Source organism: Arachis stenosperma, chromosome 3 (assembly GCF_014773155.1).
Source record: "Arachis stenosperma cultivar V10309 chromosome 3, arast.V10309.gnm1.PFL2, whole genome shotgun sequence".
Lineage (NCBI taxonomy): Eukaryota > Viridiplantae > Streptophyta > Magnoliopsida > Fabales > Fabaceae > Arachis > Arachis stenosperma.
The window spans coordinates 144,480,919-144,506,638 of record NC_080379.1 but is presented as its reverse complement, the minus strand read 5'-3'; the positions used below and the strand labels follow the sequence as shown (position 1 = coordinate 144,506,638).

Here is a 25,720-nt window from a genome sequence, read left to right as displayed (position 1 = left end):
ATGTTATAGGACCCAACTCTCTTGAAGGAGAAGGTTAATCTTGTCTCCTTGGACCTTGGGTGTGGTAAGATTCTCAACCCTAGTGTGATTTGTGATTTTATGATGTTTGGGTTTTGAGATATTGTGTATGGGTATGATGGTTGTGGCTTAGGTTGTATATGTGTATTGGAGCTTGATTGGTGACCTTGAAAAGCTTGGAAAGGGTTTGGTGGTGAAAAATCTGTTCTTGAAGGTGTTGAGGCCTTGAGAGCTTGTGGATAAGTGGTTGGAAGTGCTCCGGTGGAGCTTGGGAAATTCGGCTAAGGTATGGTTTCGGTTTCCCGTATCTAATATGTAATGTGGTAGGAAATACTTAGGCTAGAGGCCTAAGATAGGCATTGAATGGTTGATGTTGTTAAATGATTGAGATATATGATGTGGTCATATATGATGATGATTATTGATGCCTTGGTGGTGTGATGTAGATGTGGTCATATATGTGATGATGATTATTGATGCCTTGGTGGTGTGATGTATGAGAAATATGCATGTTGTGATATGCTGATGATTGGTTATGGTTGAATTGTGGTTGAACCATGTGGATGGTGAGTATGATATTGATTATGTGCAATGATGGTTTATTGGAATTGATGTTGTTGAGAATTGGCATGAGTAATGGTATATGATATGTCAATATGTTTGAGTTTGAGCCACTTGGGTGAAGTGGGGGTAAAATGATGTGATAGTGATTTTGGTAATTGTGGTAATGTGTCAATGTGTGAGTTGAGGAGGCTTGATGTTGAGTTTGATACATTTTGATTGTTTTCAAAGAAAAGGGATGAAATTGGCATGTTTTGATTGATTTTGAAAAGAGTTGAAAATGGTTTGTTTTGAAAATGGCATATTGTGGTTTTGTATGAAATATGGTTTTTGGGCATACTTTGACGGGACATAACTTGGACTACGGATCTCCGTTTTGTACCAAATCTGTTTAGAAATGAAATTGGATCCGGGATGTCCATGCCGTTCGAAGAACGGGTGAAAAACGATTTAAATTGAGGAAGTTATGTCCGTCGGAAGATTGGGGTCTAGATCTGTGAAATTCTGCAGCTTTTAACTTAGAAAATTTTTTGCAGAATGACCCCTTGCGCGTGGGCGCACCTGGCGCGTACGCGCCGATCTTCCGAAAAGTGCCATCCGCGTACGCGTGATGTGCGGGCGCGCCGATTGTGCTGCACCCAATGCCCAGCCATTTTCCCGAGAGTTATGCCAGAACTGTGCCGGTGTTGTGCCTGGGGCACGAGAACACCCGCGCGTACGCGTGGTTGACGCGTGCGCGCCGTGGGCAAGTTTGGAATCCACGCGTTAGCGTGCATGACGCTTACGCGTCGATGAGTTTTTGAGGCCATCCACGCGTGCGCGTGGAGTGCGCGTACGCGCGCCCTGTTTTCATCCCAAAGTTGATTTTTGAGTTTTAAAAGCCAAATCTCATACTTCTAAGCCTCCGATCTCACCATTTATGTCTTAAATCATTATGGCATATCTAGCTATTAAAAGGGGCTAGTGAATGAGGTAACTTGCGAGTGAAGCAAGGGGAATATGAATGATCAATGAGGATCAAGATGATTATGTGAGATGCGGAGGATGGTGGTGGAAGTGCTTGTGATGCCATGGGCCGAAAGGCTATAATTGTTAATGAAATGGCTGGTTATGGAATTAACCGTGAGCCGGAATAGCTGTGTATGCTATGAATATTGGCTGGTTCTGGATTGAACCGTGAGCCGGAATGGCTGATATGGATGTTGATCCATGGATGAGAATTCATGCATGTTGATGCTGAATTATTGATAATTGTGAAATTGCACTTCCACTATCTGAGGTACGAGTTTCCTTGGGTAGTAGCAGTGGCTAGCCACCACGTGCTCCAGGTTGAGACTCGAAGCTCTGTTAACCCTATGTTGTAGTGTGGGCCGGGCACTGTGAAAAGCCCGGATGAGCTCGAACCCCCGTAAATATTCACCAGTGAGGGTGATGGATATGGATCATGTTTATGATCAAGTTTATAACGAGTATAACTCGAGTTTGGGGATGCGCGACAGAGGGACAGTCCAATGGTTAGCGACCAGGACTTGTCGGGTTGGCTCTATAACCGACAAGATGATATCATCGGCCACTAGGGACAGGCATTCATCATATGCATACTATGTGAATTGTTTGAGATTGCCTATTTAACTGCATATTACTTGTTAATTGTCTAAATGTCTTAACTGCTCCTATTTGTATATTCTCTGTCTGATATAACTGTGTTTGATATATTATACTCCTGCTGGTGGTTGGGAGGTTTGAAGGAATCGGAAAGGGAAGTATTAGTTAGACTGAAGAATCTTTAGTCAGATGCCCTTATATGGTTTAGCTTGTTTATAAGCTTTGATATTATCTGGAGGGAGTTATAGGATTGCCTTTGGCTTTCCTCTATTTATTATGTATTATATATGTGGAAGCTGTTACCATGCTGAGGACCTCTGGTTCTCACCCATGCGGATTTTGTGGTTTTCAGATGCAGGACGTGAGGTTTCCCGCTGAGGCATGCTGGAGACTTCTAGATTTGCGAAGATTCCTTGTTCTTGGGGACTCTGCTTAGTTTATATGTTTTGCTTAGATACTTTTATCTCCATTAAATAATACAAACTGTGATGACTCCTCTTTTGGGAGATTTTGGAGAATAGGTTTTTATGTATTTGTGTCCCTTTGGGTTTCCTTTGGGGTTTTCCTTATTTTATCATATGTATATATTGCTATGCTCGGACCGGTTATCTTCGCAGCCGGATCTTGAGCCTTGATATTCCTGTTTTTGACACTCCTTGTATATATATAATCTCGCGTTGGTTTATCCTTGTTCGTTACGTTATCGATCGGAGTGATGCGCTTTTGAGTTGCGATTTTTTTGTTTACCCCTTTTTTCTGCAAAGGCTCCTAGTTATAATCAATCATTCATACTACTATATGTACTAAATTTTTATTTTAGAGGTCGTAATACCTTGCCATCTCTGAATTATGACTTAAGCATAAGACTCTGTATGGTAGGGTGTTACAATCGTTGCAAGGAGGCTGGATATTTTAAGTTCAACTGTCCAAAGCTCAAGAAGAAGGACAAAGGGAAGAAAGAAAAGAAGAGAGTGCTCATGGCATCTTGGGAGAAACTTGAAAATGACTCGAATGAGAAAGAAGATTCTGAAGGTGAAGATAAGATCTGCTTCATGGCTGGTAATGATCATCTTGATGAGATTTGCCTAGCATCCAGAACAAAAGAGATATGTGGTACTTGGATAGTGGATGCTCAAGGCACATGAATGGAAGGTCAACTTTCTTCATCAAACTAAACAAGTATGATGTAGATTTTGTGACCTTTGGAGATGATAGAAAAGGTAAAATAATAGCTGTTGGAAAAGTAGGTAACAATCACTCTACTTTCATTGATAATGTCTTTTTGGTAAATGACTTGAGGCACAATCTTTTGAGTATAAGTCAACTGTGTGACTTAGGATATTTAGTGACTTTCAAAAGACTTGAATGCTGTGTTGTAAATGAAAAGACTAATGAAGTATTTTTTGTTGCTAAGCGTTGTAATAATGTGTATGGACTTATCCTTGATGAACTAAAAGATCAAAATGTAGCTTGTTTTCATTGTAAAGAATCTAAAAAGTGGCTATGGCACAAGAGATTGGGTCATGCAAGTATGTTTCAAATAAACAAACTTGTCAAGAAAGGTTTAGTAAAAGGTCTTCCTTTGATAAAATTTGACAAAGACATCACTTGTGATGCTTATCAAATGGGAAAGCAAACTAAGAGTTCATTTAAATCAAAGGAAGACATCTCTACTAAAAGACTACTTGAGTTTCTACACATTGATTTATTTGGTCCAACAAGAACTCAAAACTTAGGTGGTAAACATTCTGGTTTAGTAATTGTGGATGACTACTCTAGGTTTGGTTGGGTTTTATTTCTTGCACATAAAAATGAAGTCTTTTCGGCCTTTGAAATATTTAACAAGAAAATTCAAAATGAAAAGGATTTAAAGATCTCTTCTATAAGAAGTGATCATGGAACTAAATTTGAAAACCAATTATTTGAATCCTTTTGTGAGGAATTTGGAATATCTCACAACTTCTCTTGTTCAAGGACACCTCAACAAAATGGTGTTGTGGAAAGAAAAAATAGAAGCATTCAAGAAATGACAAGAGCTATGCTTTGTGAGAGTAATGTTCCAAAATTCCTTTGGGCTGAAGCGGTTAACACAGCTTGCCACATTTTGAATAGAACTATCATAAGGAAATTTTTGAAGAAAATCCCTTATGAACTTTGGGAAGGTTACCCTCCAAACTTGGACTACTTGCACATCTTTGAATGCAAATGCTTTGTTCTTAATAACAAAGAAAATTTGATCTAAAGGCGTATGAGTGTTAATTTGTAGGATATTCCACAACTAGTAAAGCATATAGAGTGTATCATCAAGATGTTAGGATAATTAAGGAGTCCATACATGTTATATTTTGTGATACTAACTTGGTTCAAAGTATTTTGGAAGAATGTGATGTAGAAAATCAGGTTCAAAAGGAAGATGAAACAGCACAGAATTAAGAAAATGAAAATTCTGGACAAATTGAACTAGAAATTGCAGCTGCTGAAAATCCAACAAGAGACAATTTTGTTTTGTCTCATGAATCTGAAGGAAATCCTGAAACCAAAAGTTCCCTGAATCCCTTGGTGACTAAATCTGCCTCCAAGTCCACCAGACCTCGTGAATGGAGATTCTTGAAGAATTATCCTGAGGAATTTGTCATTGGGGACGTCTCTTATAGGGTTAAAACTCGGTCTTCAACTAAAAAGACAAGTAAAGAAACAAACATTGCTCTTCTCTCTCAAATGGAGCCTCAAAATGTCAAGGAAGCCCTTGATGACCCTTCTTGGGTAAAGGCAATGGAGGATGAGCTTCTTGAGTTTGAGAAGAACTAAGTTTGGACATTGGTTCCAAGGCCGAATGAAAAGAAAGTGACCGATACCAAGTAGATATTTCGGAACAAGCTAGGAGAGGATGGTAGCATTGCAAGAAACAAAGCAAGGCTAGTGGCACAAGGATATGACTAAGAAGAAGGAATAGACTTTGATGAATCCTTTGCCCCTGTTGCCCGAATGGAAGCCATACGACTTCTCTTAGCTTATCCTGCTTTTTATGGTTTTAAATTATATCAAATGGATGTGAAATGTGCATTCTTAAATAGTGTGATAGATAGAGAAGTGTATGTGGAGCAGCCACCAGATTTTGAAAATAAAAAATTTTCTAACCATGTTTTCAAATTATCAAAAGCTCTCTATGGTTTGATACAAGCTCCTAGAGCTTGGTATGAGAGACTTAGCTCTTTTCTTTTGAAAAATGGTTTTCAAAGAGGCACCACAGACACAACTCTATTTATCAAGAACTCTAATGATTCTTTCATTCTAGTCCAAATATATGTTGATGACATTATTTTTGGATCAGCCAATGAATCCCTTTGTACTGAATTTGGGAAACTCATGACAAGTGAATTTGACATGAGTATGATGGGTAAACTTAATTTTTTTCTTGGGCTACAAATTAAACAAACTGAAATAGGTATTTCATTCATCAAGAGAAGTATACAAAGAAACTAGTTAAGAAATTTGATATAGAAAATGCCAAACCCATGGAAACTCCCATGCACCCTAATTCAAAATTAGACAAGGGAGAAACTGAGAAAGATGTAGATGAGACTAGGTATAGAGGAATGATTTGCTCTCTTATGTACTTAGCTTTTTCTAAACCTGATATTGTGCAAAGTATTGGAATGTGTTCAAGATTCCAATCCAAACCAAAAGAATCTCATCTTTTTGCAGTTAAGAGAATCATTAGATATGTTCATGGTACATCCAATTTTGGTCTTTGGTATCCTAAGATTGATGATTTTTCTGCAGTTGGTTATTGTGATGCAGATTTTGTCAGCGATAGAGTTGATAGAAGGAGCACATCAGGCTTATGTTGCTTTCTTGGAAAGTCCTTAAATGTTTGGTCAAGTAAGAAGCACCCAACAGTGGCTTTATCCACTGCAGAGGCTGAGTATATAACTGCTTCTTCTTGTTGTTCTCAGCTTATGTTGTAAAAAACACAGCTTGCTGATTACAAACTAAATGCTGAAAATATTCCCTTGTTGTGCGATAATATGAGTGCCATTAATATTTCTAAAAATCCAGTTTTGCACTCTAGGACTAAACATATTGAAGTGAGATTTCACTCAATAAGAGAACATGTTCAAAAGGGGGATATTAGCATTCAATTTGTTAAATTAGAGGAGCAATTAACTGATATTTTCACTAAACCACTAGCTGAGGACAGATTTTGCATGCTTAGGATTAGTCTAGGGATTTTAAGCTATGATTCATTGTTTGAAAGTTGCTGATGTGGTTGTTGGAGTTTTTGTCTCATAAACATGTATGAGACAATTCTGGGCAAATGAAGAACCTTTTCTCCAATCAGCGTTCTCTAGCCTTGTTGCACGAACATAATCATCTGGGCCAACCTAAAAAATCTGAACATGGGTGGTCCAATATGTTTCTTTAAACCAAACTATCTCTGGGCCCAATATGAATGCTACATTTTTTTTTGTTTTTGTTGGCTTGTGTGTTTCAGTTTATTTCTTTTTGTCTTTTAAGTCCAAAAGAGTTTCATATTTTAAAATTAATTTCTTTTTTAGTTTTTAATAAAATCAAATCTTTCTCTTTGTGATGTCAAGTCCTTTCAAGTCAAATCAGAGGTGATGCAGTTGCATGGTTTAAGAAATTTCTTTTGGGTATGGTTACCAATACTTCTTCCTCTCTTCTATAACTCCTCCTCAAACTTTTTAGTTTCCTGCACTACCTTTATTGATTCTCTTTGTTCAAAGTTAGAAACCACCTAAATGAGGAAGAAAACTGTTTCACAAAAGCCACCACGTGAAAAGATATTCAAGCTTCCTGCAAAACAAAAACCTTCCACCCGTTCTCAAGACCGAACCTTCACTCCTTCTCCTTCTCCTCCTATCTTACCTCCTTGGTCGGATCCAATGGCTCGCACTAAGAACCCCTCAAGGTTTCCACCTTCAGCCAAGCAAACGCCACCACCAAAGGAACCTCCTTCTAAACCTGGTTCGTCAAAGCCAAGCTTTTCGAAAGGGAAACGCCCATCTGCCGAACCTACCTCTGAGCCCACTCAACCTAAGACAAGGTCTGTTCCCTTGCGATCTCAGAGAAGTAAACCTCGACTCCCTCTTAAGTCAGTTAGAGAACCAAACATTGATCCTTTTACACATAAATCTCACTTCATGACATCTCACTCCAACTATAACCCTTACAGATTTAAATCAACCATGAATAATGACTTTTATGAAGGAGTTATTAAGTACCGTACCATGTGTCCCTCTTTTCTTGCTGATTTGCCAAATCTGAAAAAGAAAGGTTTTCCATTTATTAAAAATTTGAAATTTATAGACCGGAATCATCTCTTTAACATAAAAAAAACTTGTTTACCCTCTTTTGGTCAAAGAATTTTATGCTAACATGACATATCATGAGGGCAGTGTTCATTCTTATGTTAAGGGCCGAGACATTATTTTAAATAATGAAACAATCAGTGATTCATTGAAATATACTGATGTTGGGGCTTGTGCTTATACCTCTGTTAAGTGGGATGAAAGATTTGGTATCTCTTTCAATGATGCTTTGGCTCATATTTGTGAACATGTTTCTCTGATTGATGGCATCACCCCCACTCATAAATTCTTGGGATATGAACGTGCTCAATTGCACCGTATTATAAATCACATCATACTTTCTCAGAGCGGTTCATATCAAAGGGTATCTTATACTGACACTATTGTTTTGTATGCCCTGCTCACTAAAACAGAATTTTTTTTGCTTATTTGATGGTTAGATACATGTTTGACTCTTTTAGAAGTGAGAAAGACAAAGCCCTTCCTTACGGCATGTTTCTAACTTGTATTTTTGAGCATTTTGGTGTTGACTTGTCCAATGAGGATTATGAAAACAGACATTCATATCTAAAAGGTGGTGGTTCAGTGAAACAGCATAAAGGACCTACTCGCTAAGAGGGTGGTTCTAGATGATGAAGATGATGAGTTCATTCCTAAGGATTCTCCTCCTCCTTCCACTAAAGGCACTTCCATCTCAACTGGACAAAAATCTGCTCTGTTAATGTTGTTAGAGATGTGGTCCAAGAATTTGTCTCCCAATCTAATCATATGATTGCCATGAGTAAGGAACAAAGGAAGCTAGCAAGCAAGCATGAGAATTTTCTCTGAAAATCAAGAGATCGAGTGGCTGTCTTCATGAAATTCATTGACAATCTCCAACAAGATGAGGATCCTGCCACTGATGCTGAAAAGGAAGCTGATTCAGAGAGAAATGGTTCAGATGCCTAGATTTGTCTCATGAAGCTGCTGCTGTCTGCTCACTTTTGTCTCATGAAAACTGTTTCTGTTGTTACTTTTAAACTACTTTCTGTTATTTCGGATGATTGTAATACTTTAACTACTACTGTATTTACTTTAAATTAATTTGGTGTTTTAGACTGTGCATTAACACTTTCTTGTAGGTTTTAAGGTGCAGATTTTACTTGATCTTGACTGTTTTCCACCCTTAATGACAAAGGGGGAGTAGTAGCATGAGTAGCATGAATTTTGTGATTTTCTTAGGGTGAATTCTGATTGCTGCTGCTAATTTTTCTTCGAGAATTTGATTTGCAAACTTTGCTACTGCTGTGATTTTTTAGGCATGAAAATTTGAACTTGCTTTATATGATATGTTGCTGGTTTGCCCTTGTTAAACTTGATGCTCTGTTTTGGTGCTGACATGATATGTTAAATATTGGGACTGGATTTATGTTGCTAGTTATGTAATATCCCTTAGTCAAGTTATATTGTGTATAGCTCTTTATTGTGTTCTCTACAAGTATAACAAACAGAAAGGAAGAAAAGAGCATAAATCTAGGGGGAGCTACCCTTGAAAAGAAAAGGGGGAGCAACACTAAAGCAAGTAACATAAATCAAAGAGAAGTTTCTCAACTCAATTCAAAATTCAATTTCTTTGGTTAATGTTTCAATTATCTTTATCATTAAGGGGGAGATTGTTGAGTTAAGAAATTAACAAACATAATTGATGATGACAAACATTAAATTATTAGGCTAATTACCCAATTAGTTTTTTATTATTCTGGTTGAGTAGTGATGCAGGCCAAAAATCAATATACAACAGCAGCCCAATTGAATGAAAATAAAAATAAGGCTGGTGGGTTACAAATCAATAGAAGCCCAAAGAAAACAAAGCAAGGAACAAATGGGCTGAACTTGAGATGATAACCAACCCAAGCTCGATCTCGTCTCTCAAGCTAATCCCTCCAATTTGCTTTCACCAAAAGCAACACTCACCTTTTTTCTCTTGGTCAGAAATTAGAGAAGTGAGAGAGAGCTTAGTTCCTAAGCTATTCACCGAAGAAGAAAGAAAGAGAAGGTTAAGCAAGAAAGGTTGAAGTCTAATCACCCACATCAAATTGTATCAAGAGAAGTTAGAAGCTAAAGGTGATTTATTTTCTTCTACATGCATCTCATTTTCTTCTCTTCATCTTCAACTCTCTGCCATGCTAAATTGGGATACATGGGAAAGATTATCTCTGTTCAACACTGTTGTGAATCTATGGTCAAATATGTGTCTTGGGGACCAAGTAGTGTTTCAATGGCTAAGATCTGGGTTTACCATTGAAAAAATTTATTTCTGCTTTCCTGTGGCTTTCGGTCAACAAAAAGGGTCAGAACTAAAGTTCCTATTTTGAGGATTAACTGGAAAAAGTGAGATGGTGAGTTGGTGAAGCACACAACTCGAGGGTTGACCTAGGAGAGAGCAACTCAGCAACATGCAAGGAGATACAAAAGAAGATTTTTTATGATTATGAAGCTAAGGAGAGATAACCAGTGTTTTGAGGTTTATGTTATGAGAAGAGCTCTGAAGAAGCTCTTCTCATAAGAAGTTCATCAACTTGGACAGTGCTTCCTAGTCAAAGGGGAATTCCGCCAGAATGAAGAACTAAATCAGAGGCAAGCAAATCTGGTTCATCACATAGCAAAGAGGCTGTTGAAGCGTCAATCTCCTTCATGGTTTACAGATTATAATTTTCTTTTCAATGTTTATCTTTCTGTAATTTCTTAAGGTAAAAGGCTGAATGAGAGAGTCATTGAAAGAGACTAAGAGTTGAAAGAGGCAGAGAGATACACTTGAGTGAAAAGTCTAGAATGATTTCAGATTTCTTTAGGTTGAGTCTGGTCTTGTATCTTGTACTAGTGAGGTACCCTTTTCTTAGTTAGGTTATCACTAAGAGTGAAGAGTTAGGTATTAGCATAACAAAGTCAAGTTAAGTTAAAACTTGAGAGTGAAAGGATCGTGTCAATCCTGTGGATTTGGTGTATGTAATACTTTAACTATAGTAGAAATTCTACCACTGTTGTGGTAGAGACCGAATGTAGGTTACATTGCACAAGGCAACTGAACCAGGATACATGATGGTGTCAGCTTCTCTCTTCCCTGTTCTGTTCTATTTTCTGATATTCATGAGATAAAAATAAATTGTCTCATAAATTTTCCGCTGCTGAGTTCAAACAGATTCATATTGAAAGTTTATTTTAAAAGGGTTATTTCATTAAAATAAAAGAAGGTTATAGATTCAACTCCCCCTTCTCTAAACCTTCTACAACCTTCAAATATTTTTAGGATTTATACTTATGAAAAGTAACCTACCTGAGTCAATAAAGAAAGATATTTTTGTCTTTGTACAAGAGAAACAATTTTTCTTTTATCTTTCTCTTCTGATCCTCTTTTCATCGTTCACGATTTTTGATTCTCTCTGATTCTCTGATGCGGTTGTCTTATTATCACTTATATTTTTTTTACTCTTCTTCTTTCTATCTACACTATTCTCTCCACCCATCTTAGATCAGTGCTAAAAATTAAAATATATATTGATCATTAATTAAAAATAGTAGTTAGTATTTATCTTATTTCGTAATCATTGAGTATTCTTTATATGTCATTGTACCTATTTGGTTGTTGAGATCTTCTCTATCTAAGATTAAAAAAATATATATAAATAAAAATTATTGTGTTGTTTTGAATCCAAAAAGTTGCAAGATTTGGTGGCCACTTTTATGAATTCACTAGATATTATTGTTATAACTAATTTCCAGAAATGTGAAGCGTTTGAAGCACTTGGAAATGGGAAGCTACAGAAAAGCAAAATTTAACTTCTTCCAAGTACTTCCAAAATAAAGATGCTTAAAAAAAGTTATCTTTTATGTGAATAGAAGAGAGATGTTTTTGTCTTTTTGAAGATTAATAATTGTATAAGAAAAATAATTTCTCTTTTGTCTTTCTCTTCTAATCCTCTTTTTTATTGTTCATGGTTTTTGTTTTTCCTGATTTTCTGATGCAGTTATCTCATTATCACTTATATTCTTTTTACTCTTCTCTTTTTCATCTACACTATTTTCTCCACCCATCTTAGATTAATGCTAAAAATTGAAAAAAATAAATATATATTGATCATTAATTAGAAACAATAGTTAGTATTTATCTTATTTCATAATCATTAAGTACTCTTTGTACTCTATTCTATCTACTTGGTTGTTGAGATCTTTCTTATTTAAGATTAAAAAAATAATAATAAATAAAGGTTGTTGAGTTGTTTTAAATTCAAAAAAATTGCAAGACTTGGCGGCGATTTCTATAAATTTACTAAACATAATTGTTATAACTAATTTCCAAAAACCGTGACGTATTTGAAAAAATGTGAAACTACACAAAAAAAAAAAATTTAAATTTCTTTGAAGTGCTTCCAAAATAAAGATGCAAAGGATTCGATGATCCATAACGTTCGACCAGTACAACTCGGCTACTGACTTGCGCGCCTTCGAACCTAGAAGGATTGTGTAAGGGTGTAGCTCTTATACTACTAAGCTAGGCATGTTTTTATTCTATTATATGCTAATTATAGAATATATAATCACTAAGTTCTCATGAGTAATGCTCCAAATTTGTAACTTTACATTAGTTCATATTTTATTAGAATAATTTTAACCTTATATATTTATTTATGTAATTCAACTTATATATATTTATTTCTCTTTTAAAATTTTGATGGTTTCTTATTTATTATCAACAAATTATTTTTACTTTTAATTTTATCTACATGTAATTTTTTTTATTATTTTTAGATTATAGACCTATTAAATTAAAGGTTAATAATTTATATAATTATATATATCACATAAAAACAACGAGCTAATAAAATTTATATATAATTTATTTAAATTTAAATAATATGAAATATTAAACATTAATTTTTATTTTTCAATAAACATTGTATTATAGTTTTATATATTTATTTAATTATTACTGAGTTAAACGGTTTGACTACTGATTCATCGGTTGAACCACTTACCCAATGATCAAGTATTTTTACTGGGTTGATTGCTGATTCAACTCTGATAACTATGCCATGTACATTCTAAAGGAACTAAAAAAGATATATATGTTTTAAATTTATTTCAATATTATGTGATATTAATTATAAACTTATTATTTTATTTTTTTTATCATACTTATTGAATTAGAAAATTAATCAAAGAAGCATTAAATTAGAATTCATAGACAAATTCAAGTTCAAATATGGATATCAACTTTTCGATAACAAGTTTCTTCTTTATAAATAAGTGCATCATAAATAAGTTTATTTATAAACAAGTTTCTTTATAAATTATTGTTAAAACTTTAAAGACCCGATTTTTATCCGGTTTGAACCCGGTATAGTTGTGACCCGAAAATATTTAGATTTCATCGGGTCTAAGGTCGGGTTAGAGTCTAAAAAATAGATTTGGTGCATATTTAGGGCCGAGTCTGGGTCAGGACAACAAACCCAATTTCACTCGACCCATAAACACCCCTATTGCTGGCTAATGAGTTATTATATACATGAGACAAAATTTAAATTCATAATATTTATTTAAGTGAATAAATGAGCTAATCACTTAATCAACTCAAATTGGTTTAGATATATTTAAAATTTTAAATTCGAACTATCTATATGGATTAAAAAAATAGAGCTTCACACACAAATATCTATACACACTTACTTATTATAGTATTTAAAATGATAAAAAATAATTTCACACACATTATAATATTTAAAATGAAAAGATCATTTATAATATTTTTCTTTATTTTTAAAATAATTAAATATTAATTTTCTATATGTTCTTAAAAAATTATTTAATTATTCATTATTTTCTATTCAATTGTAAAATCTACTTACTGTAGTATTTAGGGTATAAATAAATTTTTCAACTAAAGTAATTACTATATTCAAGACTATTTTAATAAAAAATATTAATACAGTATATTAATATATAGATAATATATTTTTTTATCATAAATAACTTTCTAAAAAATTACTAATAATTTAAGTTGTATTTAATTAAAAAATTAAATTTTAATTTAATTATCAACTAATTAGCTAGTATCATGGAATTAATTATTACTATTTTTATAAGTTGATTTATTTATTTTTAATTTTTATACTAAATCAAATTTAATAAAATAATAATTATTATTATTATATATTAAATTTAACAAAATATATTTTAAAATAAAATACAAGAAAATAATTTATATTTTATGTTGAGAACAAACAAAATATAATAAAAGAATAAAGGTATACATCTATATATAATTATTTAATTATTAGTATTTTTCAAAATTTTTGTAAGAACAAATACTCCCTCTTTTTTATATTTGGGCTCGTCCCTAAATATGTCAGAATATAAATTTTGTATGCTAATATTATTGTAAATACTATTGTATAATTTTTTTTATTAAAAAATTTTGGACCCTCCAAGCATATCTTTCAAATTCTGTGTTTAATTATCTTAATCAACATTTTAGGTCTAAATTTTGAATAGGTATCAACTTATCAAGCTTAGAATCTAAAAGGAGTATTTTATCACTTATAAGTGGCGTCAGTTAGGGGCTCAATTTTTAGTTATGGAACTCATTAGTGTGCTTTCCCCGAATATGGAAATAGAGAGAGATAAACGAAAAGGTGGGACAGCTTTTTGTCATTTTTAGGTGAAAGAACTCGGAGGGTCCGAGTTCTTTGTTAAGCAAAAATAAACAAACAAGTCGGAGGGTACGACTTGTTGATGGCTGGAATTCAGATTTTAACAATACAAAATGGACCGTGCGTTTTGTATATATATATTTTTTATTAAGCTAAACATGAAATCGTAGGGTCCGAGTTCCCTTTTTTAAATATTAATTTGAATCTGCCAATGGTAAACGGTGAGTCCGATTTAGGTTTATTGAAAATATCAGATTCCGTGTTCTTCTTCAAGTTTGCTCGCTTCTTTCTCTATTTTTCTGCATCTGTATTTTTTTCCTTCATGGTATGTAACCCAAAAATTTGTTAGTATGATTTCTGTTATTATTTAGTAGAGTAAGAAAAATAAATGATATAGTACTTTTGAAAATGTATTATTTTAAATGATAGAGTACAAAAGTAATACACATTTTTATTCATCTTCTAACAATAACAACAACAATAATAAACTTCCTAACAATAATAATTTTAATTATAAAATATTAAAAAAAATTCAAAAAAACCTATATCTGGTAAAAATGATAATAATTCCTAAATTCAATTTCTAACCACAATAATAATAATTAGCCACTTAACAATAATAATTATAATTACGAAACATAAAAAAATTTAAACGGAGAAAGAAAGAAGAAAAAGATGGGAGAAGTTATTGCGCGATGCGTGTCCAGACTGCATCAAATCGGACCGTGCGTTTAGTAAAATGCAACTCGTACGGTTCGTGTGGTGAATGGGAACTCACATGATCCGAGTTGTGGTTTCACTGACACCACAAAATTGTAAAGCACCTCTCTCTCCCATACGAGAGTCCAACACCACTCATGCATCCATATGCAAATTAAAAAGCGTCAGCTAGGAGTGATGTGCCCACTTATCCCCCATTTCACAATAAAAATAAAAGGAATTTTTTTTCTTATGTTGGCACTTCATCTTTTTTTTAAAAAATATTGGTAAGTCACTAAGTTGTAAGGATTAATGAGTAATATTAACACACGTACCATTGTTTACATTGCGTATATATTTCAAAATAAAATTAAAAAATATTTAAATCACATTTTAAAGTAATGTACTTAAAGTTGAACTAATTCAATTAGATAATCATCTATTCATTTTTTTAACCAACAATTAGAGAGGAAAGTAAAAGAAAGATGAAGGGAAAGGATGACAAATTTTTTATTAGTAGTACAAAAAATATGATTACGAGTGTCACAAAATTTCCTAAAACAAATTTAGGCAAAAGTAAATTTTTAAAATTGAGAGAAAAAAAGGAACTTAAAAAACAAAATTAAAGAAAACTTAGAAAAGAAGAAAAAGAAAGCCTTGATAATGGAACTTGATCAAGTCATGTCTTATCCTGCAGATAAAATATAATAAAAAAATTAAACTTACGTGGATCCATGAATTGTGTGTGAAAAATATTAGGAAAATGAAATGGGAAAAAAAGAAAGGATGATTTTAATTTTTCGGGTATAAGAAAAAGGAATTTCAACTGTTGCTCCATCAATCTTTTGCAACGAAGGCGAAAGTAAGGGAGGGAGAAGAAACAAATCAAATCATAGAGGGCATAACAAACCCATCAAGAAGCTCAGATTCCGTCACCTGCATCGCATGCTCCCTCCACCCTCACACACCAGATCACCTTCTTCTTCATCCTCATTTTCTTCGTTCACCAATTCTCTAATTGATCGATTCCACTTCCGGAAATTCCCCCAAATTTCCCAACCAATAAGCAATCCCGTCGCACCATGAACGATTTCGATGGCCTCTTGGCCTCCGAATTCGGTTACAAACCCCAAGGCAAATCCGCTCCAATGGCTCGTTCCAAAGGATCCTCCAATTTCTCAAACACTTCTTCCTCTCTTAACTTCGATTTGGGATCGCGATCCGCACGCGCTACCAATTCCACGGCTTCTGATTTCGGCTCCACTTCCGTGTTTGGATCCTCTGGTGGCATGAGGAACCGCGATGCTGGCGGTGGTTTCGACGAGATGTTCGGCGGCTCGACCGCCAGATCGGAGTCTCGCGGCGGAGCGGACTCGCCGTTTGATTTGGACTCCATGTTTCGTGGCGGCTCCTCATCCACCGCCGGGGACTTCGGTTCCAGGTCGACGAACTCGCCGAAGCCGGTCTACGACAAGCCTGTGTATGACGATGATGACATTTTCGACGGGATTCCAGGGTTGAAGAGCACGTCTAAGAATAAGTATGAAGATGTTTTTGCATCCGTGGCTTCGTCAGCGCCAGGAAGTGGCGGCGGCGGCGGCAGTAGCGCGTTTGATGATCTTCTTGGCGGGTTTGGAAGGGAGTCGAAGACTTCCGGTGGGAAGAGATCGGAGAAGGATGATAGAGGTGATCCTGCTTTTGATGATTTGCTAGCTGGATTCGGAAGCAGTAAGCCACCTGGTAACAGGTATTTATGAACATTGAACGGAGTGTGAGTTACTGAGTTGTTTTTGGTATCAGAGATTCTCTTGCAGTTGGCATTGTTCGGTAGCGGTATCCAGCTTTTACTTAATGCGCAAGTATATGCATGAGCTAACCTATGTGCGTGTCTTAAATTGTCTGTTGCCTTCAAATTATTGGAGATGGAAGGCTTGATTCCACAGAACTGGAATATAGAGTTATTTTTTTAATGTTTCGTAAATATTGTTTATTTTCGCATTGGTTGGTGCATCTTTAGTTATTTTCACACATTATTAACAGGCACACCGAAGATATCGGTTTGTCCTCAGTACCAACTGTCAGTGCAGCTAAAGCAACCTCTACGGCATCAGAAGACCCTTTCCGAGTATTTGAATCAGTTTCAGCACCAGTGGATTCAACCTCAGGCCACACTACAGATCCGTTGGAAGAAATTAGTAAGTTTAGTAGTTCTAGAAGCACAAAAAACGATAGTTCAGCAAATTCTAATGGAAGAGTATATGATGATATTGATCCTTTTGGCGGGCTTGGACAATCTGTACCTGCATTCACATCAGAGAGAAATAGCAGGAAGGGCAGCTTGTCTCCACAGTCAAATACGAGCCCTGGTTCGACTAGAGATAAAGAACAAGTTGAAATGTTTTCTGCAAGGAGTCCTGAGAAACGGTCGCAAAACAAGATCCCTGTTGAAAATGATCGAGAGGTTCCGCAATCCCCTTCTTACATGCCTTCATATTCACCTGGTTCTAATAAACCAGTTGGCCAAAGGTCTACTTCCCCCAATTATAATAATACTAATTTTAGACAGGCCAATGCTGAGGAAGATATGTCTCCAAAATATGAAGAAAATGTAGAATTTGGTGAGGATATATGGTTGACAGTGTCAGAGGTTCCTCTTTTTACACAGCCAACTACTGCACCACCACCATCAAGACCCCCTCCCCCACGGCCGGTAAATATTTCAAGAATGGGAACAGGCTCCCCAGCTTCTGCCAATTCTAGAAAGAAGGCTAATGAGTACTCTACTTTCCCTAGTTCCACTCGATTCTCTCAAGCTCCTAAATCTGCTCCTTCTGCAGCAAGGGCATCCCCTACACCACCACAGTTTGATGAACTTGATGATTTTGCTATGGGCAGGAGTCGTGCTAATGATGACGAGAGTGGAAATGGTCTTCTTGATGAAGAATTAGAGATGAACTCTGCTGCCGCTGCTATGAAGGAGGCAATGGATAGAGCCGAAGCTAAATTTAAACATGCAAGGGAAGTTAGGGAGCGAGAAAACACAAGGGCAGCTAGAAATAGAGAAGGTGTGCAATTTGAAAAGGATGAGATGCTAGAAGAGAGAGAAAAACAGGAAAGGTTAGACCGTGAGCGGCAGCAAAAGGAGAGGGAGGAAAATGAGCAAAGAAGACTCATGAAAGAAAGGGAGGAGAAAGAAAGAGAAAAACAGCGGCTTGAGAGAGAAAGAGCAAGGCAGGCTGTGGAAAGAGCTACTAGAGAAGCACGTGAAAGAGCAGCTGCTGAAGCTCGCCAAAGAGCTGAAAGAGCTGCTGTTGGGAAAGCAGCTGCTGAGGCTCGAGAGCGTGCTGAGAGGGCTGCAGTGCAGAGGGCACAGGCTGAAGCCCGAGAAAGGGCTGCCACAGAGGCAAAGGAAAGGGCTGAACGGGTAGCTGCAGAGGCAAAGGAGAGGGCTGAAGCTGAAGCACGAGCTAAAGCAGAACGTGCTGCTGTAGAGAGGGCTGCTGCAGAGGCTCGAGAAAGGGCTGCGGCTGAGGCCCGAGAAAGAGCTGCTGCTGCTGCTGCAGGAGCAAACCAAAAAAAGAATGAAGATGATCTTGAGTCCTTCTTTGGCACGGGTGCAAGAGCCAGTAGTGCTCCAAGACCTCCTCGGACTACCTCTTCGGTGAGTAACTTTTTTCTTTTTGAACATTGTCTAGAGTTCTGTACTTATATTGTAACAAATAATTGCAAAATTTATCTTTCACAATTTGTCCCATACCGCCATGCAAAATTTCTCCTGGAAGATAGGATGTTAGAGTTAGTTAAAAACAAAAAATTGTTTAAGCAAGTGTTGAGGTTCGAATTCCGCCTTGTGCATGCAGCAACCCATTGGCTAGTGGCAAACTCTTAAATGGAAGCTCAGATCCGCGGTGGATTAGTCCTTGGCCTATCGGGCTAGAGGATACCGTGGAAAAAAAAAAGTTAAAAACAATTGTAGTTAATGAAGTATAAGTTTATTTTTTTATGATTTATATAAAAAAATAAATGTAGGAATAACATGCATGTTAAATTCAGTGCTATACTTGCAAATTTTGTTATGAAGTTTTCTGAAGCTGTTTGTTTACAGGACTCTCTATTTGAAAATCAATTTCAGTCAGATATAACAAGGAAATCTGCTGGTGCATCTTCAAACATGAAGAAAGCATCATCATCCACTAATATTGTTGATGATCTTTCTTCGATTTTCGGAGGTAGATTTGTGGTTCCAGTACATTGGTTATTGATGCAAAAGTGGTTTACATTTTCAGCTGCCATTGCTTAGTTCATCACTCTTTTTGTCATTCTCTTTTATGGTCTGAAGCTGCTCCGTCATCTGGAGAATTTCAAGAAGTTGAAGGGGAAACTGAAGAAAGGCGAAGAGCCAGGTTGGAACGCCACCAGAGGACTCAAGAGCGTCAGGTATGTGTTTACATGTTTGTTTCCTTGATTTCATTCCCTTTTACTATTTCTTGATATAAAGAATAGGTGAAGAATAATCTGCATATGCTATGACTGTTGACATTTTATATTAGGCAAAAGCTTTGGCCGAGAAGAATCAACGCGACCTGCAAACTCAAAGAGAGCAAGCTGAAAGACATGTAAGTAGTTTCTTTTGTCATCTTGTTCCTGTTTACTTACATGCACCAGTACTATGGTGCCTATGTACACCTATTTCACCTTTGTCCATGTTCTGCATTTTAAAAAAAATCTATTCTTCAGAAGTCACTAAATATATAGATGCAGATCAGATAGAGATGGCTGTAACCTGGTCCTTGTCAGCCAGTATTCCTGTTTACCTTTATATATTTAATATTTAATTTAATGATGAATGAAATTATGGTTTTGCTCTGCTTGGTTGCATCTAGAAAAATTATGTCCTTTAAATTTCTCTTTCCATTGATTATAGTTTTCAGATTATTATTATTATTATTATTATTATTATTATTATTATTATTATTATTATTATTATTTCAGAGGCTTGCTGAAACGCTGGATTTTGAAATTAAGCGCTGGGCTGCCGGAAAAGAGGGGAACTTGCGTGCTTTGCTCTCCACCTTACAATATGTATGTACTTATTGCACACACTCTGAATAATTTGATATGTTTTTGTTAGATCCATGTAATGCCAAGAAGTATATAGTATTCTAGTCTTAAATAACCTGTTTATTTCTTCCTTTAGAATTCTCGAGTACAAATTCTTTTGAGATTGAACGGTGGAACTTTGTAATTTTGGATATACATTTTCTCGCACATTTGTCATCAATCTACCACCCTAGGCCCAGATGTACATGATGTCCTTATTCCTCATACTGTCTTGTTGATTGTATAATTTTCAAGTGTTACTGCTTGGTAAAGGTAAACCACCCTAGCAATTTTTGGTTATAAACGTCAACCTCAGTAGCAAACAAGCAATTTACAATCAACTACTAACTACGTACCACATCCCTGGGAGGCAAGATTGATTTTCATTTTTCAGAAGCTTATAATGTGCACTTCTTCTGTTAAAGTCAATCCTGTGGTAACATGAGTAAAAGTAAAAGAACCTGTTCTCTTAGACCACTCCCCCTCCCTCACCAAAAAAAAAAAAAAAATGATAATCCATTTATTTAAGTATTGTAGGATTCAACCTGTGAATTTGCGGTATCTAGGTGTTGGTTTTTTTCCTCCAAAATTTTGGCAGATGTTAACTAGTTTTCTTCGTGAACAATGTTCAGGTGTTGTGGCCTGAATGTGGTTGGCAGCCAGTTTCTTTGACTGATTTGATAACAGGAGCTGCAGTTAAAAAAGCATATAGAAAAGCTACATTGTGTATTCATCCTGATAAAGTGCAGCAGAAGGGTGCCACTCTTCAGCAGAAATATATAGCAGAGAAGGTGTTTGATCTACTCAAGGTATTTTAGGCCATTTACTGAACTTCTATATGCAACTTGAATGCTTTATAAGAAGAAATAGTATTTGGTAGCCGGTGGCAACAATGGTTTTCTGAATGTTGATTATGGACTGCTATCATTCTTAAGTGGTTTCTAAAAGTGGGTTTCAACATAGTTTGTGATCACCGGACTTTCTCAGTAGGCAGTTGTTGAATATGGATTTTGTAAAATGTGTGAAACCCATACACTTTTATGTTTGCAGTTTTGATTTAATAGTAGGCAATAAAAGGATACCCTGGTCGTTTATGTGGTTTTTTGAATTGAGTGATCACATGACCTTTTAACAATTTTTAATTCTGATCAGCATCATCCATGTATGGTTTATATGCCCTTAGATTTGTGCGTGGCGCTCACATTAAAGCAGTCCTCTCACTTGATACATTTCCCCCACTCACACTCAGTTGAAGAAGAGTTGTCTCATGACATACATTTTATTTTTATTATGTATAAAGTGCTGAATTCCTGAAAGTTTCAGCAGTTCATACAATCTATTGCCTAGTCCTGAACGTACATACCTTCATATGTTGCCTGAAAGTTTGATGATTTATTTATAACAGGAGGCTTGGAATAAATTCAATTCTGAGGAGCTTTTCTAATCTCTGATGAAAGCATCTACTTGAAGCATTTTGTTCAACGATTATATTGAGAGGAGACCACAACGCTGTTTCAGCTGTCTCCCTGGATCACTGCACATTTGTTTTGATTGAAGTTATAGTTGTATCTATGGAGAAGTATTGCTTTCCCACTGCCTTCTCTTCAATGGGATCGTGTTCTTCAGGAGAGAGGAAAAAGAAGGGGGGGGGGGGGGGGTTGGGTTTCTACAGATGTTTATCATTGTAGCATGTTTTGTTGATGTAAAATATCATTATCAATTTTATTATTCATTAATCATTATCCCTAATTTTAGTGAGGGCTCAAGAGCATTTTTTTTCCCTTTCCAAATTCTTTCTCTCTTCTTTGTTGTGATATAGTACGATCTCTCAGGAATATATACGATTTTGTGAATTATATGATTTATGCAAGGATCTCAGCCCGAGCTTCTGCATTTCATGAAACTAAATTGACTGTCAGCAATGTGTTGGATCTGTTGCCTTGTCGAATTACTTTTCAAGCCAAAGTCATATTTCTACGTTTTATAATTATTTCATTGTTGTTGTAACTCTGCTGTTCAATTTGACGCTTGCTTCTGGACTGGAGTGACTCGTGAGGAAATATAACATGTCAATTTAATGGGTTAAGTATGATTTTGGTCCCTAATGTAGGGGCTGAAAATTTCTTTTGTCCCTCGGCTTTTTTTTGCTCCAAAATGGTTCCTAAAGTTTCAGTTTGTTTTAAAATGGTCCTTCGGACCAAAATGCCCCTACCCCTTCTTCCCCAAAATCATGCCACCACCACCACCACCACCAGAACCAGAACCAGAACCACCACCACCACCCCCCATCCACTGCCAAACTCAGAAAATCAACATCATCATCGTCATCCTCATCAGAACTCAGATCCAAAACTCAGATCCATAATTCAAATTCAGACAAACAAAAACTCAACTCATAAAATCATCATAAACTCATAAAATCATCATAAAAGATCCAGAACTCAACTCAGATAAACAAAAATTCAGATCCAGAAATTTCACAAAAAAATTCAATTCACAGAATTCACAGAAGAAGAAGAAGAAGAAGCGGGGGACGGCGGTGGGTGCGGCGGCGGGAAGAAGTGGGGGGCGGCGGTGGGTGTGGCGGTGGGAGGAAGAAGAAGAAGAAGAAGAAGAAGAAGAAGAAGAAGAATAAGGGGGCGGCGGTGGGTGTGGCGGCGGGAGAAGAAGAAGAAGATGAAGAAGAAGAAGAAGAAGGGGGCGGCGGTGGGTGTGGCGGCGGGAGAAGAAGAAGAAGAAAGCGGTGTGGCGGCGGGCATGGGCGGCGGCAGCGGCGGGCGGAGGCGGCGGGCGGGGGCTGCGGCGGTGCAGCGACGGTGCAGCGGCATGAGTCTCCCCCCTCCCCCCTTTTCTCCCTCCCCACCCACCTCCCTCCCTTTTCTCCCTCCCCCTTTTCTCCCCACCCACCCCGCTTCTGTGATCCCCCTTTCTTTCTTTTTTTTCTTTTTTTATTATTTTATTTTATATTTATTTTATTTTATAATTTTTTTAATAAAGAGTAATTTAGTAATAAAAAATATAATTGGTAAAAAGGACGATTTTAAAACAAATTGAAACTTTGGGACCATTTTAAAGCAAACCCTCAATTTAATTTACAAGATGCTTAATGAGGGTGACCGACAGGAAACCTATGGCATTCATTGATGTATTAGATAACAGTGCAAAGTACAAGAAAACCCGAACCAAATCCATGACTGCCCACATTAGAGCTTAACTAGTAGTCAAATTGGAATGGTTTGTATTTCTTTAGGTCAAGCAAGACACCAGCAAGAGAACCAACAGCAGCAATAAGTGATACCATTAGGCATGCCATACTGAATATCTGTAGCGTTATCCATTTGGCACTCCATCTTGCTATATTCTTCTGTTTAATGTACATCATCACCGGAAAGTAAACCGTCAAAGGCCAAAACCCCATTGCTCCAATCACTCCCACTATGTCGTTAAAGAACGGAAGCAACATGGACGTGACAGTTGTAAGCATCACAAACACTGTCCTCCAACTCAGTCTAAACAGGCTTAGTTTGTACGGGGGAAGACCCGGAATTGGGACTTTGAAATCCCTGTTAATGTTGGGCCATCTTTGCGCCGCCCATTTCTCCACAAACGCAAAGATTGGTTGGGCAAACACTTGGTATGCACCCACAAGGTGGATCACTATTGCGGCATTAGCAATGTCTACCAGCCAATATGGGTTGTAGAAACCAAAACCAGTGAGCAGGTTCCCCGGTGCTGCATCTCCAAAAGCAGCATACCCCATGCACCCACAAAGCATATAGAACGTTGTGGTTACTGCAATGCTAATCTTTGTAGCCTTCTTCATTGTTTTTGCTTCACTTGGTGGGGATTTCAGGGTGTCCTGTTATGTTGTCAGAGATATTAATTACATCAATCAGAATTCAATTCATTGAATGAAGAGAGGGCCAGAAGGGTGTGGGTGTACCTGAATTTCAATGAGAACAACAGCATATGAATATGCAAAGGCAATGTCACCAAGAGCCTGGGAAGTTCTCCATATCTTTTGGGCCTCTGAGATAGCTCCAACACTGATTCCTATGAGGGATCCCTTGAAACTACCCCTTTCTGCAACTTTGGCAATCCCAAGAGAGAGACCGATTATGGAATATGTGAAAGACATGACTGCAGCAACTGTTGAAAGCCACCATATTTGATCAAAGTCTGGAATCTGTGAAAGGAAAATCTCTATTATCCCAAATATCATGATGTATTGGCTGCTTGACTCGTGGCATGGCCCTTTGTCCCCGCTGCTATGGAAACAATTTGACTTCTTGATTGCCCTGTATGTATGTAACCCATCAACTGTCACAAACCAATTAAATTATGATGAACATATATGGAAATTAGAATGTAAAAATAATCTGACATCATGCTAATAGAAGCCGCAATTGTGTATCCTACTACGATTCCCAGCAGGTTCAGGTACTGAAACATCCCACATAGCTTAACGTTCACCCCACCTGCCATTATTGCCAACACAATATATTCATGCATTCAGCCACAGAAGACTATCTATCTTGCCATGCATGGTCACCAATATTTATTCATTTTTTCCCATCAAAATTTAACTCATAACTTTTTACCAACCAACATGAAATATCTTTTCTTTTCCTTAAGCAGAAAGTTAAATAAAACGATGCATGTCCTGCTAGCTCTAATTAATTAAGCTACCTAGGCATGCATGATAAAACAAAATCAAAAATACTATTGGTACACTAAAATTAATCACTAATATATTTGTATGTAAATATATGTGAGGTTTAATTTATTTTTAATGTGTGTTTATATTCTATAATTTATTTTATATTGATGTCTCACTTGGTATACATGTAGCATAGTCCAAAGAAAATAAATGTGGTAGTTAATTAGATACCAAGAATGGAGCCAACAGCGTCCATGTAAGTGTAGTTTCTCTTGCCGGAGATGGGGTCGCCGCTGCGGTAACACTGAGAAAGAAGGGAGGAAGTGTAGAGAGTGACGAAAGAGAACAAGATCATGACGGCAGGGCCAGCAAGCCAACCTAACTGAGCAATGGCCCAAGCCAAAGATAGAACCCCGGATCCTATCACTGCTGTTATTATGTGCGAGCTTGCAGTCCACACACTTCCTGCATATGCACACGTACATACACATACATGCATATGCATGCATGCCCCCTCTCGTTTATTATACTTATATTATTAATATTGTATATGCAAGATTGAAATTATAAATCATCAGGTCAATTAATGATGGGATGAATTAAATTATAATTTGTTTTTCTTGTACCAGTTCGTTTGACGCGGCCATCGTCATCATAGAATTTGGAGTCGTCCATGGCCAGTGCTTCCAGTTGGAAAGCTTGATGGCGACTAAGGTTGGATGTGGCTGCGTTTTCTGCAGGCATCTTTGGTAATGAGGTAGCTAAGATATATGCAGTGTTGTGTGGGTTGTGTGAGTGGGAGAGAGAAAGAGGCTCAGAGAGTCTGAGTATGCTGTTGTTGGATGCAGGTATAGTCCTTCATGGCGAGAAATGGCACCTATTTATAGGGAAGTTTAATTTTGGAAGACGGAAAAAAAAAAAAAAATCAACCAAACCAGTTAAATTTGTCCTATTTAATATTTATTTATTATAAAATATATTAAATAAAAAAAATAAAGTTTGATAATTTTTTATTAATATTTTTTATTTTCAAATATTTTTGTTTAGATTTTATCAAA

The 25,720-nt window shown here is 36.5% G+C and overlaps 2 protein-coding genes across 2 annotated transcripts; one reads left to right on the top strand and one right to left on the bottom strand.

Annotated features, from left to right (window-relative positions):
• The first annotated feature begins 15,708 nt into the window (after window positions 1–15,708).
• On the top strand, window positions 15,709–21,647 carry LOC130968124 (auxilin-related protein 2-like). The gene is made up of 8 exons (XM_057893215.1): window positions 15,709–16,649; window positions 16,943–18,563; window positions 19,008–19,131; window positions 19,242–19,339; window positions 19,453–19,518; window positions 19,895–19,984; window positions 20,635–20,811; window positions 21,408–21,647. Exons 1-8 carry the CDS (start codon window positions 15,985–15,987, stop codon window positions 21,444–21,446), a joined length of 2,880 nt encoding a protein of 959 aa, XP_057749198.1. The 5' UTR covers window positions 15,709–15,984; the 3' UTR covers window positions 21,447–21,647.
• Window positions 21,648–23,123: 1,476 nt separating this feature from the next.
• LOC130967430 (amino acid permease 4-like) lies at window positions 23,124–25,498 on the bottom strand. The gene is made up of 5 exons (XM_057892282.1): window positions 25,289–25,498; window positions 24,894–25,127; window positions 24,387–24,480; window positions 23,946–24,300; window positions 23,124–23,861 (listed from the first exon to the last, which is right to left on the bottom strand). Exons 1-5 carry the CDS (start codon window positions 25,404–25,406, stop codon window positions 23,217–23,219), a joined length of 1,446 nt encoding a protein of 481 aa, XP_057748265.1. The 5' UTR covers window positions 25,407–25,498; the 3' UTR covers window positions 23,124–23,216.
• Window positions 25,499–25,720: the final 222 nt, after the last annotated feature.